The sequence below is a fragment of the Coffea arabica genome, chromosome 5e (assembly GCF_036785885.1).
Source record: "Coffea arabica cultivar ET-39 chromosome 5e, Coffea Arabica ET-39 HiFi, whole genome shotgun sequence".
NCBI lineage: Eukaryota > Viridiplantae > Streptophyta > Magnoliopsida > Gentianales > Rubiaceae > Coffea > Coffea arabica.
In genome coordinates, this window is record NC_092318.1 from 3049464 (window position 1) to 3077421 (window position 27958).

Here is a 27958-nt window from a genome sequence, read left to right on the forward strand (position 1 = left end):
TTTTCCAATATCACTTGGAACATATAGTTGATATTTATTTTGTACCTTACCTCACTTATGAGTTGAAATATGGACACTAATAAAAATAAAAGGTTAATCTCAACAAAAACAAAAGGTTTTAAACAAACTTTAGCATTCACAAATTATTACAATGAGTTGTTTCCTAGATTTAAACATTATGAGGTCTAGTAATTACTTTATATATGAGATATCATTATGAAAAACCTTCCAAATGGATTCTAACGATAAAGTAGGCACAAACTCAAGAGCATAGTATAAAAAGTACTAGCATCTGCAAAATTATATAACAATATCAATGATTATATGTCAAGTGTTGCTTAATACATGTAAAAGTCAAATATCTACCTAGTAGCACACAAAACCAACGTTAAAACTAGAAGTAGATTGACATCACACCTTTTCCAAAAAATGAAAAAGAAAAGAAGATGAAGGAATACAAAAAAAAGGAGAAAATTACCTGAACAGTGAGTTGATGATCTCTGGATCTGAATTCGTGTGGAATTTGGTGATTTGTGAACTTGTGGTATTTGTTGAAGGTAGAGAAACAAAAATATGAAGTTGTTGATGGTGTTGAATAGAGAAATTGCAGATTTTTAGAGAGGGTTTTAGAATTGGGAAATTAGGTTTCTTCGTTTAAGAGGAAGAAGCTAGAGCTATTCATTTCTTTTTTATGATATTTAATAATTGTATACAATTTGTTAAATCATTTTTTAAGACAATTTATGAGGCATATGCTTTTAACAACCCACTTTAGAGGTGCGCCCAAATGTTTGGGCGTATGCCCTTAGTTCTTGGGCGTACACCCCATAACACCTTTGCCTTATGCGATCATATAGGGGTAGTCTTGAAACATGCCACCCCGTGAACGCCTTTCAAAACATTGAGTAGTCATAACTCCACAATTATTCAATCCTCTAGCAAAATTTTGGATCAATTCCTTCTACCTAATTGTCAAAAACCTCAATTAGATTTTGCACATAATCCCTAAGTGGCATTGTAAATTCATGGTGGTTACAACAATATTAGCAAGACCAATGGTAGAGAGATCTTAATTGAATTTTACTCATGTCATGGATATGCATCTAATTCATTGTCCAAAGGCATGGATGCTGAAGGTGCTAGTGTTGAGGATATGGACCAACACACTAATTTTTTGTGAAAAGTTCTAATTAGTAAATTAACTTGAGTTGATTCTTCTTCTGGATCTTGATAAACTCATAATACTACTATACATCCATATATATGACTTGATTCTCTTTCTTGGACCTATTTATGGATGCAAACGATTCTCGGTGTGTTTATATTACAGTGAGAAATTGACATGATCTTATCTAACATTTGAGAATTGGAATGCATGATTTTGTTGGGAAGAAATATGATATTATCATTTGTATAACTTGTTTATGGGTATTATAGAATTGCAATTATATATCTTATAACACTAGGCAAATGTTTTTAGAAATATTTATCTTAATAGTACACTACATTGTTAATGAACTCTTGAATCTTTTCTTTAGTTGTGTATTTTATCAAATAGGGAGAACAAACTCTTGCCATGTGTAGGTAAGATACATCGATCCAGCAATAGATTTAGTTGAAACAATCTTATCACCATGGCTCCACTGCTCTCTTTTTAGTTCAAACGATCATCAAAGTACAGGTATGTAGTGTGTTAGTGCGAGTATCTCGAGATTGTCCTTAGTATAGATTCATTAATACTATAGTATAAGCATTTGGATAACCTTTGAGCATGTCACAAACCAAAAAGAAAGCACGTATAGTGATGCTTACTTTTATTTTCATATTCATCTTGGTTAATTGGTTTTATTTTTAAATATATAATTTTTGGTTGAAGTATACATGTTAGCCTCTCTCTTTTTTTTATTGAAACCCTAGATTCATTTTTTATTTTGGGACTATTTTTCAAATAATCAATTGTTACTGTTCTAATTACAGGACAAAGTCCCAAGGAATGCCTCGACAAACATTGAAGAGTAAAGTCCACTTGCTAAAGTTGATAGTTGGTTCGCCAATTCCAAAAATTGCTATTTTTATGCGCCTAATTTATGAGATTGTCCACTTATTTGCAGTGTGCCAGATGCGGCCTGGATGTATGTCGATCCAGAAACTGGGGAACTTCGAGGCCACAATGATCGTTAACTCTGCAGGTTTTTGCTTCTTACCATCATCAAGTTTTTTTCCACAACCTGCAGAAATCCCGTATTTCCCATCTTTCTTTTTGTTCTGCTTCTTCTCGTTGGTCATACATGTTAGCCTCTCATTCTTTGTCACTGAACATTTTAAGTTATAATGCAAGTATGTAATCCAAATTATTCTTTCCTCTAGAGTTTAGCATTCCCATGAAGTAGATCTTTTTAGAATGTTCTTTATTTAGTTTTTCTTCAAATTTTCTTCCTTACATTGTTATAATCATATCACATGCTTAAAACGATACCTTTTGGGACATCAAATATTTTTATTAATATGTGCAATGCATGCTCTTATAAAGATAGTGAGTTTTAAAGTGAAATAATTTTGAGTGTATCAACTTAAAAAGAACTAGGGTGCCTTTGAAGGGTTTTTTCTAAATCATTTTTAAAAAGTTCCTATACATACTTTTCAAAAAGTATTTTTTGATAGTTCTTTCTATATATGTAAGGGATAATTTCAAAAACCTCCCTTGGGGTTTCTGCTAGTCTCACTGGCCTCTCCTCTGGTTTTCAAAATATCAGGCACCTCCCCTAAAACTAAGTAGATGATAACAAATCCTACCCAATTCAAAAACACAAATAATATAAAATTGGTTTCAAAAGAGAGAAACAATTTGATTCCACAACAGCCCTCAAGATTTGCATTAGTGTGTTAATTTGATATGAACAGTGCATAACTAATGCGACAAGAATGAAATTTCAGAAGGTGTAAATAGAACTGATAGAAAGGCAAAATTTTTGTTGCACTTTGAAAATTGGAAACCAACATCTCTTTTTGCAACCCTTTCTAATAACATCTATTTGCAGCAGCCAATGCGTAAGTCTCTATATAACAACAGTATGAAGTGGCAACAGAGGATAAGCTAAAGCAATAGTTAAATGAAGTGAGCAGCTGTAACAGCTAGAAACAAACACATGGCTTGTTCAAGCAATACACGTGAATCATGGTAATAGAAACTATCCTATGCTAGTTTTCTTGATTAACTAACCAGAAATTAGAAGAAAAAAAAAGGTCATCAATTAGCACTTTCTCTTCTTAGAAGTCATCCACAACTAATATCTCGCATCTCAATCCCATACAAAACAACACCTATGTTCCATAATAATGAAACAAACAATCAAGAAACTCAAGAAAAAACACTATAATCCATTGCCGAAAAATCTCAAAAAAAAAGAAGAAGCAAATCACACAGAACATAATACAAAGTACATAATGCCATATTTTCCATTTTACGCACAATCGAAGATAAGATTTAATCACTTTTCAAGTCATTATTAAACATGATCACCAACAACAAACTTTAAAATCTGCAACCAAAATATAAAATTTTCCAAAATTTTGCAGTAGAAAAATCTTAGAGGCTAACATTGAGACATTCACAATTACCAAATTTTCCCGCTCTTTCCGTGAGACCAAATTTCCTCTTCAAACTTTTTGAATTTTTTGAAAAAACTCAATTTCTCTTACTCTAATTGAACACTAAAATCTGATATATTGCTTCAATCATGTACATCAATTAGAAAAGGATGCTTAGAATTTGCACCCATGGCAAATTAAAAATTATTTTATCCTCCAAATTGTCATTAATTCAGTTAAGCCTACTAATTGAGGGCTTGAGTAATAATGTCAACGTAGTTGCAAAATATCTTATTAGTTATGAGGGTAATTATGTCATTTTGTCGGAATCAATTTACAAATTGAGTCCAATAACCTGACAGGGTAGGTATATGATATTTTGAAAACCTTAAGGGAGCCCAATGAAAATGTCATAAACCTCAGGGAGGTTTTTGAAATTATCCCTATATGTAACTTCAAAGTAGACAATAAGACCACGATTCAAACTTTTAGTATTTATTTCAAACTTACTATGATTCAAATATCTCATGGGAGGTAATTGCAAACTTAGTATTTATTTCCTGTAGATTATGATTCAAGACTAGGATTTGTCTAAAATTGCCTAAAAAGCGATACTAAAACAACAAGTCATTAAGAGTGAAATGAAGGACAGAGATAGGGTTGTGCGTATGGGGAAGGCAATTTATGGCTGACGGGTAGATAGAGAGTTGCAGGTTGGGAAGAAAGCATGACAGGACTGGGTGAGAGATAGGATTGCTTGGTGAAGGAAAGGGAGGCAATGCTTGTGGGAGTGGGAAAGAGGTAAGATTGTGACGAGAAGGGTTACAATGTAAGAGAGAGGTAATGTGAGGGAGAAAGATTGGGGCTATCAGTTGAGGAAGGGTGATCTATATCCAAGCAGTTTGTGAAGTTGCGGGAAGGAATGAAAAGTGGCAGGAAAGGGACAAAAAGATGGGGTAGACGATGGCAGGGAGATGGGGTTGCTCACTAGTGGAAGGGCTGGCATTGGTGATTTTTAATGTACACATTGGTCTAATTCATGTATTTTCAATATTTTTTTTTTTTTGACAAAAGATTTGCACCTCCAGCCAAACGAAACCCAAAGTGTTGCTCATTTTGCACCCTTGTAATTCCAGTAGCTAAACTTCCCATGCACTGAATTTGGTTTTAAAGTATGGCCCTTTTTATAAAACAGTGTATTATTTGTTGATTTACATTCACAAGCTGCTGCTAGTAACAAATTGCTGCAAGCTCTTTCACTGGATCTGGCCACAAAAAGGTCTGATAATTTCTTTATATGTGAAATATCATTTTGAAAAAAACTTCTGCATAATAACCGAATACTGCACCAACTCCAGGAACAAAGGTGAAAGCTCCATAGCAGTTGGTGTCAATAATCAAGATGCGGCACGTTTGTAAAGCATGCATGCGCCTTTGCTCATACTGTATATACTTTTTGAGAGAGACATATATATATATATTATCATTTCGACAAGAAAAAAAAATACGACACAAACTCAGAAACCAAAAAACATGACAACGAGAGCCTCTGTAAAATTATATGACGAGGTCATCAATAAGAAACTATGTATCGAATGCAGCTCAATACAACAAAAGCTAAATATTTTATCCAGTAGCAACTACTCTTAACAATTATTCAATCCTCGAGCAAAATTTTCTATCAATCCTCCCGCCTAATTGTCAACTACCTCAATTAGGGTTGGCTCATAGTCACTAGGTGCCTCGTAGCCATGCAAGTTCATGACAGTTGCAGCAACATTAGCCAGGCCAGCACCAGGGAGACCTTGACGGAATTTCACCCCTGGTGCCAATCCAGGACCACCAATTGCAATGGGTACCTACACAGAATCCAATTATATTCATGAAGAACTACTTAGGCAAAAACACCAATTTAGTAAGAAATGCATGTCACAGTTTTCCCACCCAAATGATAATACCACATCACGTCGGCAAGCACCAAGAACAAGATGCCAGTATAACTATCTAATCCTGGAACTCAGATTTAAGGAGTTTGTACGTACCGGCTCCAGTGTGTGAGAGGTAAGAATTTGAACGTTGCCATTCTTGTCCAGAAGAGGTTCCCCTTTCTTGTTTCTCTTCACCATATCCTCAGCATTTCCATGATCAGCAGTTACAACATATATTCCACCCACTTGCTCAATTGCATCAAGGATCATCTACGAACAATCAAACAAGTTCCTTCAGCAATCAAGAATAATTCTACTAGTTTCATCAAATAGTCCTTTACAATTAAAACACCAACCAAACTTCTGTAAGCTGCATCTCATGGCGAACTCCCCTGGGGTTTACTCAAATATCACAAACTTTGCCCAACTCCAAAAGTATGGTACTAATTCAAATAAACAGCACCAAATTGATAGTGCATAAAGAGCCAACTTACATCATGCCCCATCTCATAATGATGACAAACATGGATACAATTTGAAAGAATTCGATTTTTATACCGAATTCTCCAATTAATCAGTCCTATAAATTCTTTGTCAGAAGATAGCCAGACAGAAACTAGTATCGACAATGTCCAGCTCTCAAACTGCTTTGCAGCACAAAGTCAAACCAAAGACAAGGAAAAGTAAAACACCAACTCAAATAGCCAACAGCATAAGACGATAGATTTCTAACATGTATGTAGGTTTTGAAAACCTGCACAGGCATAAGGTCTCTCTCCTTCAAAATATTCAGTCTGAAAAAATGAAAGCCAGCATATCCTCACAACACACAGCAATTAAGACACTCAAGTGAAACACGCTAGCATAAGTTGCTGCACAAAGTGAAATTGTAAAAAACTAGTTTGATTATTTTTTTCTCCTCAAATTTTAAAGATAGGTTAAAGCAAAAAGAAGCTGCCAGCATTACCTTTACAGCATCATCTGCTGCCTTGCAAGCCACAACTGTTGCTTCAATATCACCTGTATGCCCAACCATGTCACTATTTGGTAGGTTCACTCGTACCTGCAGGGACATCACCACCATAGTTAAAGGCACTCATTAAGTTGTTATAGGTGAAGAAAAATGTTTTAACTTTGAACCTACAAGAAATTTACCTGGTGGAACTTGCCGCTGAGAATAGCATCTCTGGCCTTCTCTGCGATCTCCAAAGCCTTCATCTTTGGCTTGACATTGAAGGTGATTCCACTATCACTAGGAATTTCAACATATTCCTCCTTTGATGGGTCAAAATAACCAGACCGATTCCCATTCCAGAAAAAGGTGACATGTCCAAATTTAACAGTTTCGCTGTGGACAAGAAATAAAGTAATTGTATTTGATTACTCAGGTCAATACAAATTCATGCACAATCAAATTTACAACCAAATAGCAAGATCCCTAAAGTAAAGATTCATATCAGCGGCATTTGCTCCATAAAAGTTTCTCCATACACTTGAAAGAGCAAAGGATCCCAAAAATCACCAAGCTTGTCAACAAGTATAGTCATCAAATGTGGTACCTAACAAATTCCTCATAATAAGCATAACATAAAAACTTTGACTAGAGCCATGTCCAGGAAGCAGGAGAAAAAATATCCCCAGAAAACAAGAGATCAATGAAAAAAACTTGTTCAGAACATTCAACAATCTCATCCGCTAAATGCAAAACAAAAATAAAGAACTGCATTTATACCAACACACCTGCAAGCAAAAGTACTAACGCCATTATGCACTAAATATTCACCAGATGTCCTCTCAATCTCAGGAGGAGAAACCAGGTAGTGACTGGGAAGCTTCAGTTCACCATCATACTGAAGCATTCCAGCATAACGAATTTTAGGGAATCGAACTCTGTCAAATTTATCAAAGTCTTCATACTCGAGGGCCTTGGCTAACATAACCATGCGATCTGCGCGGAAGTTGAGAGTGACAACAGCATCACCATCCAAAATTGGACCAACAGACTTTCCATTCTCATCAACAATAACAAATGGAGGTAAGTACTGGTCGTTGGCCTTGGGTTCCTCCCTTAGCTTCTTGACAGCCTCAACAGCATTTGTAAACTTATGTGGAGCTTCACCAAGAACTTGGGCATCCCAACCTCGTTTAACAACATCCCAATCATTCTGCAAAGAGTTAGTACCAAGTATAGTAAGTGCATCTACAAAACTAGGAAGGAAGAATTACATACCCTCACCTACCATATAAAAAATGTGGCTAGCACCTATTACAGTAGTTGTGAAGTAACAAAAGTAAAAGAAACATTATTTAGTCAGTGTCGAACTTCAGAAACATTGGATCAACTTTTAGACCAAAAATCATGTCATCCAACAAAATCAGTTAGGAACCACATCCAACTCCTAAACAATGTACAAGCACATCATCAACATTTTGAGGATCCATTGTTTGCATTTTTTTTTTGGGGGGTTAACTTGAATATAAGCCCAACTCCCTACCACGATAGAATAACCATACTAGCACGAGCATTGTTTGCACATTTTTGTGAACATGTGCATTAGTGTATACACATCAAGAAGTCCTCATGAAACTGGTCTACTACATTTGACAAAAGGGCTTCAAGATGGGAAAAAAAAAAGTAGAAGTCGAGTCCAATGAGAAAAATGTAAGGCAACTTATAAAAGGACAAAGCATCAATAATACCAAAAACAGTCACCACAAACAGCTAAAATAAAATAGTATAGCAGCACGCAAACATAATGTAAGATGCAACAACCACACTTTCAAAAGAATTGATCCTTCAGTTGACCAGCAAAGTTCACTAGTTATTAGCAGAAAAGAAGTTTTAAAATAAGGCAAAGCAAGAATCCAGAATTTAAATTGACAGCAGCCTCCAAAGAGAATCAAATATTGACACAATATAATCACCTATGCCGTAATAAAAAAAAATGCGCACATGAAAGTAATTACAACACACAACATCTCAAGAAAATAGAAATGTGTGCACACAAAAGGCAAACACCTATACTTTACCTCATAACGATCCATTGTGACATACATTCGCCCGCCACCAGATGCAACCTGTGCATCAATACCTTTCTCTCGCAATTTAGCAAGATCATTCTCAAGAGTTTCCATAAAGCCTACACTTGAACCATCCAAGACATCACGTCCATCAGTAAGAGCATGGACCCGAATTCTTTTGGCACCACGCTCACTGGCACCTTTAAGCACAAGCTGTACCATAAAAGTAACACCAACAGTGATTTATTCTGCTTAGGTCAGCTAAAGTGTAGCTAAAGTATAAACTCATTTATGAGGCTAATTCATCGAAAAGAGAAACTCAGAGACAGAAAGGTAAATGAATCTCAAAATCCACAAAATATACCTGTAACTGGTCAAGCCTAGAGTGGACACCGCCATCACTCAACAGCCCTATGAGGTGTAATGTTCCAGTTTCAAAAGATTCCTTGATATATTTGAAACCTTCATCATCATATATCTTTCCAGACTCAAGAGCTAAATCAACAAGTTTTGCTCTGTCCAAATGCCAAGAAATTTAAATCATGTCCAGCTCTAGTTAGAAAATGTGAGTGTTGAACGTTAAAGACTCGTTAAAGGGATAAATTTAGAACTCCAAGATGAGATAATGGTAGTGAACAAAGTAATGCTGATAGTTTCGAACAACAACGAGAACAGTCATTGGAGGCAAACTAGTGCTACAAAATAGTTCATCATTCAAAAATAGTCTGCTCTATTAGTACATTCAACCTCGATAAAATCACTCATATCACCACCAAATCACTATATAAATTAGAAAAGTCTCATTAGGAAACCAAGAGATTGCTTAAGAAAGCAAGCTATAGAGAAAGAGACTATGATGGCAGATTCATATGGCATTGCATTCCTGACCTAAAAAGGAAACTCGTTTAATGCATTATGTAAGTGACACAAAAAACAAAAGAGAAAAACTGCTGGTAATGATTCGCTTGGTAGATCAAAGTAAAAAAAGAATTCTACAATGTCCGATCAATATTTATTGGTACCAGTTAGCAACTAACACAAGAAGATGCTAATCTACTTATAAGGTAGTAGTCAGAGAAAAACATAGAAGAATTATGTAAAAATAAAAATTCAAAATACAAGACAGCAGTTTGTTAGCTGTTTAGACCTTGCTTTTAATGAAAGCTCAATAAATTAAAATACACTTTGACTACATTGGTTACATTTTATTAAAATAAACTGGACTTCTGCTTTTCCTTGATCAAAATAAAAGTCAACTCTTACTATGTCCTAATAAAAAATTTCAAAAATTATTCTAAATGGTCAATTTGGTTCATTATAATTGCACTTATTACAATCAATAAGTAACAAATACTAGATGGTCAACTAATTGAACTAAATTTAATAAATGACACTAAACATCAATTCCCAAATGATCAACTAGGTAAGTCACCACTCAAGAGCACACTCGTATAGATTTTCCTATAGACAAAACAGTTACCATAATTTATTTTAATCCCAAAAGCAAAAGATAAAACATAAAAATATTTTTAAAAAAATTTACAGGCAAACTGCACACTGCTTAAACACAATTCAATGATAAAGACCATGCAGCTTTCATTTACATAAGTAGTACACAACGGGGAAAAAAATGCATCCCACAACCAAAAAATAAAAAATAAAAAACTTCAAAGTTTTCTCAGTCTTCGATAAGGGAAAATGTTAAACAAACCAACAAGAAACGAAACATGGAGACATAATCATTTGTCATAAAAAAAGAAATATTTGGAGAAAAAAAGAAAAAACATAGATCTTACCCTTGAGCATAGATCCTGCCAGCACCAAGGGCGTTATGACCAACCTCGCTATTCCCCATATCATCATCCGTGGGCAGCCCCACAGCTTTCCCGTGAGCCTTCACCAATCTCCACTTCTCAGGAGCACCCTTTTCAACCCAAAACCAACAAAGCGAAAAAAAAGGAAAAAAAAAAAACAGCAAACCCAAAGTTTCAGCAGCATAACAAAAATGATACAAAAAAAAAATCACAAAAAAGCTCAACTATTACATTCTTGAGGGAATCCATGACAGGAGTTTCGGCAACATGGATACAATTGTATTGATTGGGATTGGCTTCACCCCATCCATCCAAAACCACCATTGCAATAACCTTCCCTTTGGGAAGCTTCGGGTGATCGTTCAATTTCCATGAAAATCCTGAGCTACCCATTTCTTTTCTTCCTCTTTTCTATCGATTCAATCACTCAACACTACCCAAAAGAAAGAAAAAACCAAATAAAAATCCCAGAAGTTAATAAATCCGCTACTGCTGCAGCAACAATAGATCACAACCAGAACCAGATCTATATAAATTTCAAAACAAATAAATATAAAAACCACTTGGGTTATCGAAAAAATTGAAAATATAAAAACAAAGAAATATAGAGAGAAAAAACTGTTTGTAGAAGCAGGAAAACCAGTAAGATGGCTGGATTTGATTCGTGTATATATAGAGAAAGGAGGCTGGTTTGGGGAGCGGTTAGTTGATTTTTATTTATGGAAATGGGAGGCAAGGAAGAGAAAGAAGAGTCGCCGAGGCGGCAGAAAACGTGACGTTTAGGTGGGGCTTTTTTGATTTGTTTCTTTTTATGGTGACAAGGCCCTAAAGTTCTGGAAATTATAGTTGAATCCCTGAAATATACGATTATTTAACAGACAGGTCCTCTATAGGATGGAGGGGATTAGCAAATGTTTTGTGCAGGCAATTATTCATGGTAGAGGGCTAGAGGCTCCCACCATATTAGCAATGAAGTATGAAGACAGGGATTTGGAGAGAATTTGAAATCAATGGTAAACTTATCGATTTATAATTATTATTTTAGATATAATGAATTTGCCTCGAATATTAATAATTCGACTTATAATTATATTTGAAAGATGATAAACGAATCGAATTTTCTTTTAAAAAATGAAAGGGCAGGCAAGAAAATTAACAAAAAGAAAGAGGAAAAATAATCATGTCTTTGCATTTTAGACGGTAATGGTTCTATCCTTGTTTTTAATAACCTCATTTTTAGTTTTTCCTAATTCTAGTAATTAGTGAGGGCAAATATGTCAGCTAATTTAGATTAGGCCATTCCTCCAAATAAAAATAGGAACCTACATCATTTCCCATGCCACTCTTTGTTTATAAAAATACAATAATGCCTTTACATGTATTGGCCACTTCTTTTTGTTGACTTTTCATTAAAATTATCAAAAGGAAAAGATACATATTAATTCATGTCCCCTAAACCACATCAGTTTGTTAAATAATTAAGATTAAAGGCATTTTTTTTTTCACCCAAAAGGGTATCTACTCAATTATTTAGGCAGGCAGGGCTTACTTTAAATATGCCATAGTATATGCCAAAGATGCTTCTTTTACCGCTTGTTTCACAAGAAGGTCTACTCCTCAAGTTGACCGCTGAGTATAGCAATTTTAGCTTTGTTTTAAAGCAAGGTGCTATTAATAAATCTACCACAAAAACATTCACGATGCAGTAACTTTAATGAATAAACTCATTGTTGCTGATTATTAAATACCCTAATTAAACCCTTGTTTATTTATTAACCCTACACAATTCGAGAGTTTAGAAGATAAATCATTAAAAATAATTCCGGAATTTGGCAGCACATAGTTTCTTGTAGAGATACAAATGAAAGTATTATTATTTTTAGGCTCATATTCTTGTGTTTTTTTTTTTTTTTTTTCATTGAGTTTGTTGTTCAGAACTATTGACTGTAGTCCCAGAAAACAAGTTCAAATTTCCAATGACCAATGACCAAGAAATACCTCAACAAGGCATGATGTCCATTTTATGTTCCACAAATGGAAAATTGGCATGAATTTTGTCAAAGAAGAAGTACTATACAGGAAAAACCAATCACCCATCAAGTCATAATCAACCAAACATGTTCAAAACTTTTATGAAAAATGTCATAACTCTATCTACATTAACCAACGTGGCACCTGCAAATACCAACTAATTTTTTTGAAGTGCCAAGGGAAACTTTAATAAATCCACGAGCCAAGACAATGACACTTGGAAGAAGACAAAAATGGTACTGCCGAGAAATAGCTTTCAACTCTGGTCAACTACAACATCAATACATTACTATTTGTCTAGTCCCTGAAAGTAGTGGATCAATGTGCCACTAGTATTAAAGATTTCAAAACAATTGCACAAAGCAAATGGGATCAAAGTTTGTATAGATTCGTCCTGATAATTTCTAACAATCTCTCAAGGGGTTTTCAAATCCCCACAAACAAGTTTGAATAGAGGTAAAAAGTGTAGTCTAATAGCTGCGCCCCCAGTAACTCCACTTCTTGGCTGGTTTTCCCGAGGCAAAGCACAAAGTCCCTTCTGGCAACTCTGGCTGGTCAAATGGAGAGCAGAGGGTCTTGACCGCTCCCATTTCCCCTTTCGTCCGTTCTTTAACAGACTTCTCCACCTCCTGCAAAAGGAACAATAATGTCAACATTGCAAAGAGCAGGCATGAAATCCGTGAAAAAGTAGTCGTGCTGTTCAAATTAGGAGAGAAACAAATGACATGCCTCTTCATCGCACCATGGAGCCAAAATCAGTTTCTTTTGGCTCAGAGCTTCAAGGAACTCCTCCCAAGTTTTTACAACCTTGATGCACGTTTCTTTCTTTTGTTTCGCAACACTGAACAGGCTTTGCTGGATTTCATCCAGCACTTCTCTTACCTTTTCAACCAAGCTATCCATGGGGATATCAGATTTAGCCGAATTATCCCGGCGTACAACACGCACCTAAGAATGAGGTAGTGAAACAGTGATTAATATACCATCTAAAATATGTGCCTTCACCTTGCCACTTCAAGCCAACGAAAAAAAATAAATCTTTTTCACTTCATCCTGGGAAGCATAGAGAACAATGCAAACCCAAAAATGCAAAAGAACAAGCATAGTTCCAATTCTGTTTACCTGCTTATTAGCAAGGTCCTTTGGCCCTATTTCAATCCTGAGAGGGATGCCCTTCATCTCCCAATGTGAATACTTCCAGCCTGGAGAATAATTGTCTCTGAAGTCTGCTTCAGCACGAATACCTGATTCAGACAATGTTTTCACTGTTGCGGCACATGCATCTAAGATCCCTTGAGTATCAGCATCCTTGTAGGGCACTGGAATTACAATTACTTGGGTTGCTGCAACTTTTGGAGGCAGCACCAGGCCTTTATCATCGCCATGAACCATTATCATCACCCCAATCTATCACATGGCATAGAGAATGTAAAATACAGAAATTTATACCAACTCTAACAAGACAAGTCCATTATTAAGATAAAGGTATATTACTGTTCGGGTGGTGTACGCCCAGGAATTCTGCCAGACCATAGCCTTTTCCCCCTTCTCATTTTCAAAGTTAATCTCAAACATTTTCGCAAAATTTTGTCCCAAGCAGTGGGATGTTGCTCCTTGAATACCTCGGCCAGTATTTGGAATAAAAGCCTAGTAAAGATTTACCAAATCAGTTTTGTACAAAGCACTGACAAACAACTGTTGATTACAGTAAATTCAAAGAAGTTCGTTCATTAGAGTACATTTGCAAATCCAGTACCTCAACAGTTGTAGTATACAGTCCACCAGCAAATTTCTCCAGCTCACTTTTCTTCCCCTTTATAACGGGAACAGCCAAGAACTCTTCATATATACGTCTATAGAGCTCTAATATATCTAGAACCTGAAAATTTTAGTTAAAAGATTAGTGTGAGCATGGAAAAAAAATGGCTATTCTTTGCAAGTGGATACCATCTAGACTACGTTAATAACTGCACAAGCATCAGCATGATTCTTTCCAGTCCTATTTTGAGTATCTTACATTTCTTTTGTGTCTGCACGGAATAACATCAAACTGATGAATAAAAAAACATTAATCACAGAAAAAGATAGCGCCTCTAGTGTTCCTGCTCTTTCTTAAATATCAATACAACACCAATATGCAGGGCCAAAATGCTTCCTACCTTTGCTTTTTGTTATTTGTATACTTTCAACTCTCATCAAAGCAGCATTCAGTTCAACTATGACATGTAATATGGAAGATAGCACAAAAAAACAGAATGATATAAAGAGTAACTTGAATTTTGGATAGTATAATGGCCCAAAGAAGTTGAAATAGGCTTAACAATTACTTCCTTCCATTCAATAGAGACAAGTTAATCAAGTTCTTATAAAACATACTTATTCAACCCAATTTCCACTACATATTTACAGGTAATAAGACTGCTGATATTTGATGTACATGCAGCAGTATTCAAGACTTCATTACACCAGGGACAGCAGGTTCTGAACCCGAAGTAGCAATAAAGTGTGCCTAGATGATTTCCGAACTGTATAGGAAAGAGAGAGAGAGAGAGAATACACTACAAACACACAACAAAGACAACAGAACCTTAAAGGTGACAGACATGTATGCTCTTAAATTTGCAGCAGAACCAAGAGAACAAACTTCAGCATTTTCCAAAGACATTCATTTCTTTAAGAAAACTAACCAGCAGGATATTCATCTTTGTTTTAGCTGAAGGATAAATAATGGCAACTACATCTACCAAATAAAAGGTACCTCAGCATCTGCCTCCTCCTTTGTAGCAAAAGCAGTATGCCCTTCTTGCCAAAGAAACTCACGACTCCTGCAATACACAGAACACCATATAATCAATTTTTATTCCCAATGGTAGTTGCAGAGAGATAATATGATGCAAAAGCACCAAACGTTATGGGGACAAAATAGCAAGAAATAACCCAACATACGAGGCCAAAAGGACAGAAAACAAAGTGGGGGCAGGGGAGGGTTCAGAGGGCTTTTATCGGGGGCTACAGGTGAACAGTTTATGGCCCATCAAGCAGGGTCTCCCAGTATAACCATTTAAGAAAGTCAAGTTCTCCTAACTGCTAGAGAAATCAAGACAATCCAAAAGATTGAGCAAAAGAACCAACCCCAAGTAGTCCTACTAAAAGCACCTGATAAATGGAGTAGGATTGCTGAACTCCCATCTTACAACATTGCACCATTGATTGAGCCTCAAAGGTAAGTCTCGGTGTCCCCTTATCCATTTAGAGTAATAAGGATACATGGCAGTTTCACTAGTTGGACGAATAGCAATTGGAACTTCCAAATCAGATTTCCCTGACTTGGTAACCCAGGCAACCTGCACAGAGCCATAATTGAAATATAAGGATAGCAGCCGGGCTTCGGATCAAATTCATTACAACTAAGAGAAATACTGAAAGGCATAGTCAAGAGAACTCAAATGAAACAGAATGGGGTGTTGAAGAGATGGTTCAAGTGTGAATTCGAGCATGCTATTAAAGATCCAATCACCGAAGTAGCACTTCTATCATGCCATTAGGATAGCAAATCAATAGCAGAACAGATACAGATCCCTAAATCTTAAATACATACAACACAATTAACCTTTTGTAAGAAGAGCCCTCTACATGTCAATCTTTATGCAACTGGAATCTGTTTAAAGTCACTATTTCCATTTAGTCCTATGAATTTTCCCCCAATGATTAAAGAAACATTAAAAGTCAGAAGACGACTGTCACCTGGACGCCTTTTGTTCCACAAGCTTTATATACCATATTTATAGCAATAAATGCTTTTAAGAGCATTTCCATGTACAAATACTGAGACAAATGAAATGTCATACCAGTGAAGAGAACAACAATTCAAGAAAAATGATATGTGGTGGCAGTTATGCTACAACTTCTCATGAGAATTGAAACTGATGCAATAATTAGCTCTCCAGCTTAATTGAATGTAAAAATCATGACAATTGTCAATGGGCCTATCATCTTATTTCCCTATACAGTATATACAATTTAATTTCCTCTCCCATTTTATTCCCTATACACTATTTACCATTTAATTTGATTCACAATCCTCTCATATGCACACAAGATGCAAATTGCACTAAATGACACATGGTCTCCAATCCAGAATTCAGTGATTCAACAAAAAGTTATCAGCAAAAAGAAGAAAAGTAATAACACATACCTATAACTGTATATAGACTTGGTTTCAGATTAAGCATCAACTATGTCTTCAACATAGCTAAGTCAATTCAAAACAATAGCACTTCCCCAATGCTCAAGAAAAATGGAAAAAAATAAAGTGTTATAGAAAATTCCAAAGTATGATGCAGAGGCAATAAGGTTCATGAAGATTATTTTCTAACACGTAGTTAACAAACCATGAAACTTCAGAATACAATTTATTGAAGGAAAAACAGGAAAGGGAACAAATCTTACCTCAGGTGCAAACCCCTCAACGTGATCCTTCTCTTTTTCTAGAACACCAGGCGACACAAAAAGTGGGAAGTAACAGTTCTTAATCTTCATTTTCTTAATTTCAGCATCAAAGAATTCCTATAACAGCATAGAGTATATCAACATGCATATTACATTGATTACTGGTTCACAAATAACGAGATCCAAAAGATTTAAATATTGTGTACTCTGTTAAATAATCCGCACTGCACACAAATCTCAGTACTTGGCACTTATAGACACACAAGCTACATGCAAGCAACCATCATGAGTTTGCAACCAAAAAGTATTTCACACTTACTTGCATGATCTCCCAAATGGACATCGCCCATGGCCGTAGGATGTAACAGCCAGAAATGTCATAATACTCGATCATTTCACCACTAACAACTACCTAGGGAAATTAGTTGAGGCAACAGAAGAGTCATGATCAAATCCAGAAACATGTTTACCAATTTGTGCAGAAGCCAGAAAGAGAACAATAAAAGTCCTCAGAAAACAGCAAGCTGACAATGTTCCAATCAAATGGGAGTGTCATAAAAGTAGATCCTAACACAAAAAAGTCCACTGGGTTACAGGAATATGTCAGAAACAGAACCTCATTATTCTCCCATCAAAATTTGGACCCCAACAATTTGAGCTGGATATGCTTTTTTTAAAAAGAATGACAGAAAAATGCAGTCGTAATTCTTAATAACCACTAAGGTTCTTATTTAAAGAAGCAGGACCTTTACCATAACAGTTATAAACAGCTTAAATGTAGCACGGATGCATGATTAACTGAAAAAGAAATATTGTAAACCTCCTATCCTCCTAACTATTGTTATGATCTATAAAGGAAGCTCTCAAATTATTTCTTCTTATGTATTGCTAAAATTCTCTTTTTTTTTCCAGTAATTAATGCAAACTTTCAACTTGCAAAAAAAATCCTTGTTCAAGTTCTAAAATTACAGCTACTGCTTCATATACCACAAATGGAGGCATAATTTGCAAGGATATTGTAATAGGCTAAGAACAGATGAGTATAGGTAGCCCCCAATGCAATGTCCTATCTTCTTGTGTGCATCCCAAAAAATTCTTGATATCATTTAGCATTTTATATTACTAACTTCTTTTGCTTAAAAAAAAATCTCAGCTTTCAAGTTTGCATGAAATAGTTACATTTTCTTAAACATTACTTCAGTCCCCAAAGAACCAACCAAACACACAAATACATGGATAAACAAGCAGTAAAATACAATATTTACTATATGTTAAGAAAGTTATTGTTTTACCTCAGAGTACCACTCTCCAAAATTCTCATCCTTCTTGTTGGTGAGACCAAGACCAGTCTCCTTTTTCACTTCCTTCTTTTTACCCTCTGCAAAATTAACCAAACCCCATAAACATTTCTACACAAATATGAACAACCAAATTACCATAAACAATCTGATAACCAGTATTACTCACTATTACTACCACCCTTGGCACCACCATCAGCACCCTTGGCTTCCTTACCAGCCATAATCGAAATCAATCTGATATTTTGGCAAAAGGCTCAAAAAAATTACTCCATATAATTAAAACACAATTACAATGGTTGTAGAAGAATAATTAATAATTTGAACTCAAAAGCAAACTCTTCAAAATATGTATTAAATCAAGAAAAAGCTGCCTTAGCAATTATGCATTTTCATCAATGCGTTTCATGTAGTTTTAAATTGTAATTATATGAATTTACTTACGAGCATTATGTCTGTATTCAGGTTTTCCACCAGCAATTTTGCTATGTCATAATATGATAAATGAAAATTCTACCAAATTACATCATTAGCATCAATAGCATAGCATAGATTTTATCGCATAACTTCGATGAAACCAAGGAAATGTTAATCTTACTATATAGATATGCTAAAATCACAGTCCTTAAATTAGCTATTGACTTCATTCTAGTAAGAACTAATCGCCACAACAGAATGCAGCTGAAGACTTTCTCAAAAAATCTTTGTGCCATCTTTAGACTTTGGGCATTAGACCTCAAGTTAAAGCAATATAGATTCAATCCTAAACCAATTATATAACATCTAAAAACTCATGAACCACGCGAACTAGTAGAAATTGAATGCAGTACTAATTTTAACAACAAATTGGCCCCAATTAAACTTTACGATTTAAATTTTGAGGAAATTAGGTGAATTAAACAATTTACCCACTGCAAAATCAGAAATTTTACCTTCTCCTCCCAAGCTTCAGCTGGCAACTCGCGCCCCAAATCACAACCGATTCTGAAATTTAAATCAAGAGAGGTTTTGCATGAAATTACACAATTTCAGAGAAGTATTAACAGAAAATGCCACGAGTTTAACAACAGCTATGGTTAAGCCGGAAATTAGGCCTTAATTAGGAAAACAAGTAGAAGAAGGGAGAAATGAGGACAGCTAAGACGGAGAATTTTGGTCAACGACCTTACCGGCGCCGGCGAGGTGATCGATCTCTCTCCTATCAAAGCTGACGGCAATGAAGAGGATCGAGAGTTAGGGTTAGGAATTTCTGATTTGTTCTCTATTTTATTACCCTCAGACTCTGATCTTTTTGGATTTCTTGGTCAAAGGATGGTAAAATGTTCATCTAGCATATTTGGGAAAATTGCCAAATTCGTCCATCACATTTTTGCAAAAACATTTTCAGTCCCTCACATAATGTGAGTCACATTTAAAATACCTCACATTTAAAATCAGTCAAAAGAGTCCTCCGATATAAAAATTTTATGCATTTAGTCCCAAAACTCATTTTTGCATAGTTTTGTCAGTAAAAAAAAATGCATCGCCTATCTCATATATCCGTAATTTTGAGGGCAAAATGGAAACAAAATTTGTTTCCGTTCACAAAAAAAAAAAAAAGACCTCCTATTTTCTCAATTTTCAGTTTCATAGAATTAACTTGAGACTCGACTCGATTAAATCGATGTCGACTCAACTCGACTCGCCTCGTTTTCATCCATATCAACAACAAAACTTTCTGTAAGTTCAAATATAACACAGCTAGCCTTATAATATTATATAATATACACAACAAATCATGACATTATGCTATATAGACAAAATTTTATATTGTGTGCTGTGATTCACTCGTGCGTTTTGATTATTGTTACCCTTTTTCCATTCTGATCCCTATGCATTTTTCTTCATTACCTTTTGTCAAGGTGCATTTGCTGAAGTTTTGTTATTGAGAATTGGGGTTTGGTTGTTTAGAATTAGAAATAGGCTTTTAGTGGTTGAAAATTGGGAGAGGGTGGGTATTTTTTTTGATGAACGAAAATGAATTATATTTCTATTTTGCCTCGGTAATTATGGGCACATGAGGTAGAAATGCATTTTTTTGGCCAAAATTTTGAGAAAAAATGAGCTTGGGACCAAATAGGTAAAATTTTTATATTTGAGGGACTATTTTTATTGATTTTAAACATGAGAGACCAAAAAAGTTTTTTTTTATGAAAATATGAGGGACCAAATTAGTAAATTTTCAAGCATATTAATACTACTTTTTTTTTTACTTTGAAAAATTGGCCTTTTTGGTCCTAGACATTTACACCAAATTCAATTTTGTACTTTATAATTCTTTTAGCCAATTTAGTCCTCCAGCAATTTTATAACCTTCAATGCAAGACTTCTTCTACAGCTTCACCACATTTTACATATTTTATGCAACCAATGCATATTGCTGTTCATTAATGAAGAAGGCTGAATAGTCATCACTCATCATTACACAATCCACGGAGAATGAAGTATCTATATAAATAATAGACACGCACACACCAAGAGCTTCTACCAAGTCACTTTCTTCTTGACTTCCGTTTTCTGTTTCCTTAGTTTAATAGGTTTCCATTTCTTGTTCTACGAGTACATGTTCATCAAAGAAAAAAGAATAAAAAGGGCAAAAAAAGAGTAAACAAGAGCCAGAGATCATAAACCGCTGATCCTGAGATTATAGAAACTGCTGCTGAGATTGAGATCATGGAGACAATTCATGCATCAGGTTTGAGTGTTGATTTAGGTAAGATCTTTCTCTTTTTTTTTTGCTTAAATTTAAAAGCTTTTGATTACTGGGTTATGACGTTAAAAATGCAAATGTATTAAACTTGGTTTCATTGCAAGAAGATTTTCCTATGGGTGAAAAGTACATGACCCCCATAGGAAAATCTTCTCGTAAACTTGTATTTGATGAATAAGTTCCTCCCTTTTTGGAGAAGGATAAATTTTCGACAATTATGAAGATGTGGTTAGAGTATTCTGAAGCGAGCACCCAAGAAGTAGTAGATGGTCTAGCTAATTAAGTGGCAAGATTGGTGGATCAGTTTCTTGGCCCTACCAATTCTTAGTCAATTCTGGTCATGCCTTTTTCACCAATGTTGGTCATATCTTCTCATTATCAATTATTATTCTCCAGAAGTTAGACACTTCACTTATTTGGCTATGCAAATAAGGTGTCTATATACTCGCTAAACGTTATGTTCCATACTTCCCTAAATTTCTATATCAATGGAGTATTCAAATTTCAAACTGGACTTTGGTAATTCAGAAAACCTGCAGTAGAGCAGCATGGCGCTAGGCCCTACTAAGTCGTAACCTTGTAGTATTTTAGCATCTGCAATAGAAAATGTATTCTGACTCCGTACAAGAATTTGCCAATGACAAAATAAATGATCGTTCATCGTTAAACGTCTACCACGGTTAAATAACTTGCATGTAGTTCTACTGACAACGCACTATCCCATTTATACATAGTATTCATCAATGCAATAGTACTCTATGTGTAGAAGATCTCCTGGCAACATCATTTATCATTAAATATCCGCCACGATTTAAAAAAAAAAAAGTGTTACAGTAATTTTTTTCCCAAAATTTCTTGAAAATTTACAATCTAAAGAACCTCACAGTGTTATGAATATATTTACTGAAAGTATGCAATCTGAACAAGTCAAACTCAAGTGACAAGTTCGGGAAAGTCACTTGAATTCAATCTCAAGTGAACATAAAAATTATCGCATTCGAGATCAACGCAAGAAAAGCAACTCAAATTTTTTTGCTAATTTTTGGATTATTATTTGGATAAATTATTTTTTATCCCCTGTAATTTGGTATTTTACCACATAACCTTTTTAAGGTTTGAAAATCTATACGTAACCTCTCATGATTTGGGTTAAAGTGACATCGTTAGTTTTTTCATTAAAACTAAAAGTCAAAGTCAAACTAATAAATTGACAAATTCATTCTTTCACTACTTTTTTTCTTTTTATTTTTTCTTTTTTTCTCTCTCTCTCTCTCTCTCTTTGGGAAGAGAAGAGATAATTTTGAAAACCTACACTTAGTTTACAAAATCTTAATTTTCTCAAAATACAAAAAAGATGGAAGAAAAATAAAAAATAAATAGATAAGAAAAAAAAAAGATGGACGGGAAATATAAAACAAATAAATAAGAAACACAAAATACCAATTTTTTTACTACAAATATCATTATAGGTTTTTAAACCAAACCTGTAATGGTATTTTCTTGTTCTTATTTATCTATTTTTTAATTTCAATTTCTTCTTTTTTATGTTTGGAGGAAAACAAGAAGAAGTAATGAATGGATAAATTTATCAATTTATTAGTTTGATTTTGATTTTTTATTATTGACCGTTAGTTTTAACGGAACAACTAACAGTTACATATTAACCTAAAATATGAAGGGATTATATTGTATATAGTTTTTTAAATCATGAGGGTTACGTGATAAAACACAAAATTATATAGAGATTTTAGAAAGTCTAAGACTTTTTAAAGGCATTCGAATAAAATGCATGTTACAGTTCATCATCACACTCAACATCACAATACACCGATCAGAATCTAGGAAAAGTAAGAAAAGCTACAAACTTAGCCACCTTGGTTTGCTTAGTTTCATAGGTTTTCTTCACTTTGCTTTCTAACAGTCAGAATTAGACGATGGCGACAGTTGATATATCCGGTCTGGAGATGAAGGTTAGTTCGGCAGCAAGAAATCTGGGCAATTCCATAACCTTTTTTTCTCCCTCAAACTTCTTGAACTTGTTGACTCTAAGGATGTGGCTTTGTTTGGTCATTGCTTTCACCAATCACCAAATTCATTTTGTGCAACTTCTAATTCCAAGTTTCTAATCCAAAGCAAGGGAGAGAAAAGGGGGGAAAGGTTGTGCGAGCACCATAGAAGGAAGAGGAGGACCAAATTCTAAGAGTTTCAAGTGTTTGACGCTAGATTTCTTGAATATGGAAGTTGTCCCCTATTTTTGTCTTTTGTTTAGTACCTTTAGAAACCAAAAAGTTATATACCGTTACATTATTGGTTTGGGGGAGTGGGTGAAAGTTGTAGAATCTTCCATTCTAATTTTTGTTAATAAACACAAAATTTTGGTTTTATTTGCAGAATAAAGGAAATTTAAAAGAAAAGTATAGTATTTTTTGGTTTAATCCCTCCACCAATGTAATGTACTAGAAGGTTTTAGGAGTACTACTTATCATTTTTTATGTCAATAGGTTACTGATAGATATATAAAAATTACATGTGTATAAAAAATATAGGCCTTTATTTGTAAACTTAGTGTGTATATTTGGAACTTATTCTTGACTTTGGTCTTTATTGGTACTAGTTTTCCTGGCTTTGCATTATCTGGATTTTTTTTTAAGGATGTTCCATAACTGGCTAGATATAATACGAGAGATATAAATGCATTACTATTCAATATCAAGCAATCAACAACTTACAAATCTCATGCTTCAACAGCATATACCGTTAATAAAATGTACAGCCTACATCAGGGAAAGAGAGACATGAACAACTTTAAATTATAGTAGTAGAAAACCACCAAGCCATTAATTAAACTAAAAATGCAGTTTGAAAAGCCTATGAATCAAGATTGCTATCAAACTTTTATTTATCTTAAGTTAGAAATACATGTGATCACCAACTCTATTAAGAAAATGGTAAAAGTTACTACTGGAAATAGAAACCAACAAGAAAGCAAGAGTTTTTTGTGTACAAATTTGTACAAAGGGGAACAGGATCATGCTTGTTTTTTTCTTTCTTAACTTCTTCAAGATCCAAACTAGTTGCAATTATAGCTACAAGTTTTGGCTTCACAAAAACTTTATTTTTAGTTGGCTTCTCAGGTTAGACTTCATCAGCAATACTTGTTCCACCTTCCACATTCACTGCATATATTTTTCAAATGGGATACAAATTATTGAATTGAAATTCAAAGAAATTCAAATACATAGAAATTAGTCGATTGACTCCAAAGAAATCTTTTTCTTCTTTCTATACAAGTTATTGCAAGGAACTAAAAACATTGCAAAGACAACTGAAGTGTATGATAAAAGAAAATTTTAGTAAACTTTATATCCGTGCACTAATCAAATCGTTTCTTCCTAATTCCTTATCTGCCTAGGTCATGTAAACTCATCTTTTTCTTTCATGTGAGACTTGTTTTTCAAAGGCAGCAATACTGATGTTTTTCTCATACTCACTTATTTTTCATGATGTTATCAGCGAAGCGCTTATAGTTGTACTATTCCTTTCCCGAGGTTTAAGTTCTTTTACTTAATTTTCATCTTTGCCAAAACTGCATGCTTTAAGTTGTTGCTAGATGCTAGAAGTATTCTTCAGCATATGATATTCCTAAAAGGCCAGAGGCTTATCTCAACAAATTGCAAATTCTTGACAATCAAGTTTGCCATTTACTGATCTATTACAAAGAAAATACAGAAAATAGGCCGAAGGGAAAGTTTGGTTATACCTTAGTAATAAGATTGCTAATTTTATACATTTAGCAAGTCCTAACCTATGCATTTGATCTTGGTCATGTTATAACTTGGTATGTTCATTAGCATCTTTATGTATGGAATTTGATAACTTAAACCAGTAAGGCTTGCATACCATGCCTGCTACTCTTAAACTGTCAATTGAATCCATAGATTATCATTCACACTAAGCATGAAAGTATTAAAAAAATGTCTTTCATAAATATCAACATAGATTATTTTAACTCAAACAGCAAGTATCCTTCAAGGACCCTTTGCATGCTGCACGAATTTTGCATCTCTGATGCTGAGGGACACGGGGAAAAAAAGTCCCTGCTTCCCATACAGTTTTAGTATTCTACAAGTAAATCTATATTTCAATCCCTGGAAATGTTTTTTTATGAATATAAATTAGTTAAATAAACAGTTCTTCATAAGTAAGGTTCCTAAACAAACATGACTTGTGTACAAAAATTCAAAATTTAATTTGCTTCGATCGAATTAAAGATTGGGTATGGGCATGACTACAAAAAAACAAGTTCCTTGTGACTATATAAATTTCATCATAAAACTGTACAGTGGCCCAATGAAAGCAAAAATTCGTGTAAAGAACACAAATCAGAGCATGTGCCATGTAAATAGATAAATATCTAAAACTCGAACCACAGGAATAAAATAGGAGATCGTACTACCCTTTGCTAACTTAAAAATCCAAAATCAAAGTATCAAATTACCAAACAAAGGCGAGTAATAAAGCAGAATTAAAAAAATAAAAAATAAAATGAAATATGAAATTTGAACAAACTATGATAGTATCAAGGGTTAAAGACAATAGATACCCTGCGAGGAAAATGGGAAGATTATTGCCTTTGTCGCTATTAATGCTTGATTTCCAAAACCTAATGTCATACCCAAATTGAGGGACCAAAACAAAAAATTTTATTATGAGCTACAATTCAGATCAATCAATAAACTGAAAGCACAAAATAAGTGCGTCTTAAATTTGATTTTATATGACCATTTCCATAAGAGCTGTAACTTTCCTTCAATTGAACTTTGGTACAAGTCAATTGGTTGAAAAGTTCTTGCTCTATGTTTATTGTTGTAGCTAATTAACAGGTTCTAATAGCTTGCATATACCGTTTAGCCATCAATGTGATCAATTTAATTGATTCGGCTGATACAAGATGTGATTTCTCTTTGGAGATTCTTTGTTCAGAAATCAGCCTTAGTGTAAGCCTTGTAAGGGTAAGTCAGTTGAAAGATGCTGATACATGCATGGAGTTAGAGACTCACATAATTCAGCAATGAAGGTAGATGCTCCTATGCACAATGTCCTATCTCCTGTGTTGATTACGACCACCATTTCTGGACTCAATCCAAGAACCAACATCGCCCGAAACTATGACTATCAATGAATAGTCCCTTACCAAAAGGTTCTCTCCACCAGTTCCTATCTGGAATATACACATCATCATAGCAAGTTTCAGCAAAGTCACAACACTGATTCTAGCGAGGACACTCCATTGCCTATAGGAAATTAGGTGATCACACTAGTAAAGTAGGGCACGACACCCCAGGATATGACTAAACCGACATACAATATGAAAGCCAATGTAGTCATGATCCTATTATCAACTATATAGAAGGGAATTGCAGTCGACACACCCAATTGGGCTACAGCTAAGGAAAACAGAAGCACGAAACATAGCATTTCACTCGTCTGTGTTAAAACCAAGTACAGATAGACACATGAAATGGTCACACATTCCCGAATACGGCAAATCTAGAATCAAATACCCACAAAATTCACATAGTATCAGCATTACAGAAATTCCCAAAAATGCATTAACTCATCAGCGAATCAAACCGTACGTGAAAGTAAACTTAACACTATAAAGTACATTTTCTAATTATCTGTTCACTTAGAAACTCCCAATCCCCTGTTTTGCCAGGTAAACGCCCTAAACCTAGTTCAACCCAACAATCCCCACCATTCTACCTTATCATGCAAGTAAGGCTCCCCCACTTTCTTTCCTTTTTGGGCCACTTTCTTTCCTTTTTGGGCAATCCTTAATTCCAGAACCACCTTTCAACCCTTTAACGCCGAATTTTATTTCTTCAAATATGCGTGTGATAATCAGAGTGAAGCTGTTCGACAAAATGTCCCAAACAAAACAATAACTCGACTCGAGAACAAACAATCATGTGTACTGTAAAGCTACTGGAAGTAACCAAAAAGCACCACACAAGATATTGTAAAATAAAATCGAATGGATAGATCAGATAGACATGCCTTAAGAGCAGGGGAAGTAATGGTCATGTAAAGTAGCCCAATGAGAAGGCAAAGGCAGCTGAGAGTGGTAAGGAAGCAGTGGCTTCAGGCATTTTCAGTGGTTGATAGGCATCCATGACGCAAGAGCTGGAGAGAAGGTTAAAATAAAATAAATGATTAGAATTTTTTTACAATCTTTGAAAATAGTCCAGAAGATAGAAGTAGTGGTTAGTAACCTAGTGCAAGAACAAGAAAGAAAGAAGGAAAGGCTGGTGAAAATGTGAAGGCTCCTTGTCATATGAAAAATGACGGCGTTTCTTGAAAGCCTTCGTGATTAATTATTTAGGTGGTTAGTTGGCTATGGAGTAGTAATATTTTGGAGGTTATGCCGTTAAGGCGGGAAAATTAGTATGGAATTTGAAAGTTTAATTAAATCCTAATCCACTGTGGAGTGTGGAATTAGAAAGCCTTTTGACTTTTAATAGTGCATCCCATTATTGTGTGATTTTTTTTAAAAATAAGTAGTAAAATAAATAAAATTGATAACTATAGTAAATCAAATTATAGTTTCAAATTATAGATATTAAAATAAATTACGATGAAGGTCTCAGGATGTAGTAGTCCTAGGTTTTGAAATCTTCTTTCCACCTCCCCACTTCCTAGATCTCAACTTTTCCCCGCTCAAGAAAAATTTTAAAAAAATTAAAATAAATGCTTTAAAATTACAGTATTGGAATGCTGGATTTTAATTGACGGAAATGCAACAAAAAATCAAAGAAAGTTTTCCCAAGAATGCCTAAATCACTTCACATTGATACTTTCCTTCACTAAATATTTTTATATGTACAATGTCTAATTACAAGAATTTGAAACCTACATGCACAAGACATATAATAATTAGTGTAGTAGTAACTATAATATATTTAGAATATAAAACTAGAATTCTCTTTTTCTTCCATTGCTTTATATTTTATTTATTATTGGTATATTATCATTTAATTATTACTTATTTAACAAAGATACACTATTCAAGCTACAATG

General features: G+C 34.5%; 2 protein-coding genes and 1 long non-coding RNA gene across 5 annotated transcripts; all 3 read right to left on the bottom strand.

Moving 5' to 3' along the window:
• Positions 1–5108: 5108 nt before the first annotated feature.
• On the bottom strand, positions 5109–10992 carry LOC113690280 (2,3-bisphosphoglycerate-independent phosphoglycerate mutase). The gene is made up of 9 exons (XM_072048282.1): positions 10583–10992; positions 10334–10461; positions 8902–9052; positions 8547–8750; positions 7257–7681; positions 6672–6864; positions 6484–6579; positions 5631–5786; positions 5109–5447 (listed from the first exon to the last, which is right to left on the bottom strand). The coding sequence occupies exons 1-9, from the start codon at positions 10742–10744 to the stop codon at positions 5283–5285; spliced, it is 1680 nt and encodes a 559-aa protein (XP_071904383.1). The 5' UTR covers positions 10745–10992; the 3' UTR covers positions 5109–5282.
• A 1607-nt stretch (positions 10993–12599) lies between these two features.
• LOC113690281 (proline--tRNA ligase, cytoplasmic-like) lies at positions 12600–19431 on the bottom strand. 3 transcript variants are annotated; one of them, XM_072048283.1, is made up of 13 exons: positions 19299–19431; positions 19062–19113; positions 18299–18366; positions 18124–18209; positions 17151–17243; positions 16832–16948; positions 15539–15726; positions 15141–15207; positions 14139–14261; positions 13877–14029; positions 13505–13789; positions 13112–13330; positions 12600–13011 (listed from the first exon to the last, which is right to left on the bottom strand). In XM_072048283.1, exons 3-13 carry the CDS (start codon positions 18351–18353, stop codon positions 12853–12855), a joined length of 1545 nt encoding a protein of 514 aa, XP_071904384.1. In that variant the 5' UTR covers positions 18354–18366; positions 19062–19113; positions 19299–19431; the 3' UTR covers positions 12600–12852. The 3 variants fall into 3 exon arrangements, with proteins under 3 accessions (XP_071904384.1, XP_071904385.1, XP_071904386.1); XM_072048284.1 differs by having other exon boundaries at positions 19294–19424; XM_072048285.1 differs by lacking the exon at positions 17151–17243.
• Positions 19432–23749: 4318 nt separating this feature from the next.
• LOC113690238 (uncharacterized) lies at positions 23750–27266 on the bottom strand. Its single transcript, XR_003448350.2, has 5 exons — positions 27154–27266; positions 26939–27064; positions 25939–26099; positions 25482–25541; positions 23750–24054 (listed from the first exon to the last, which is right to left on the bottom strand). It is a non-coding gene; the product is annotated as an uncharacterized lncRNA (long non-coding RNA).
• Positions 27267–27958: the final 692 nt, after the last annotated feature.

Bases quoted from the DNA above. Each gene is read 5' to 3' on its own strand.
- LOC113690281 (XM_072048283.1), bottom strand. From the start codon at position 18,353: ATGGCTGGTAAGGAAGCCAAGGGTGCTGATGGTGGTGCCAAGGGTGGT. The intron at 17,244-18,123 runs GTAAAACAATAA...TAATTTCCCTAG, and splicing joins TTGGAGAGTGGTACTCTGAG to GTAGTTGTTAGTGGTGAAAT. The intron at 16,949-17,150 runs GTAAGTGTGAAA...ATGCTGTTATAG, and splicing joins CCATTTGGGAGATCATGCAA to GAATTCTTTGATGCTGAAAT.
- LOC113690280 (XM_072048282.1), bottom strand. From the start codon at position 10,744: ATGGGTAGCTCAGGATTTTCATGGAAATTGAACGATCACCCGAAGCTT. The intron at 10,462-10,582 runs GTAATAGTTGAG...TGGGTTGAAAAG, and splicing joins TCATGGATTCCCTCAAGAAT to GGTGCTCCTGAGAAGTGGAG. The intron at 5,448-5,630 runs GTACGTACAAAC...GATTCTGTGTAG, and splicing joins CCTCTCACACACTGGAGCCG to GTACCCATTGCAATTGGTGG.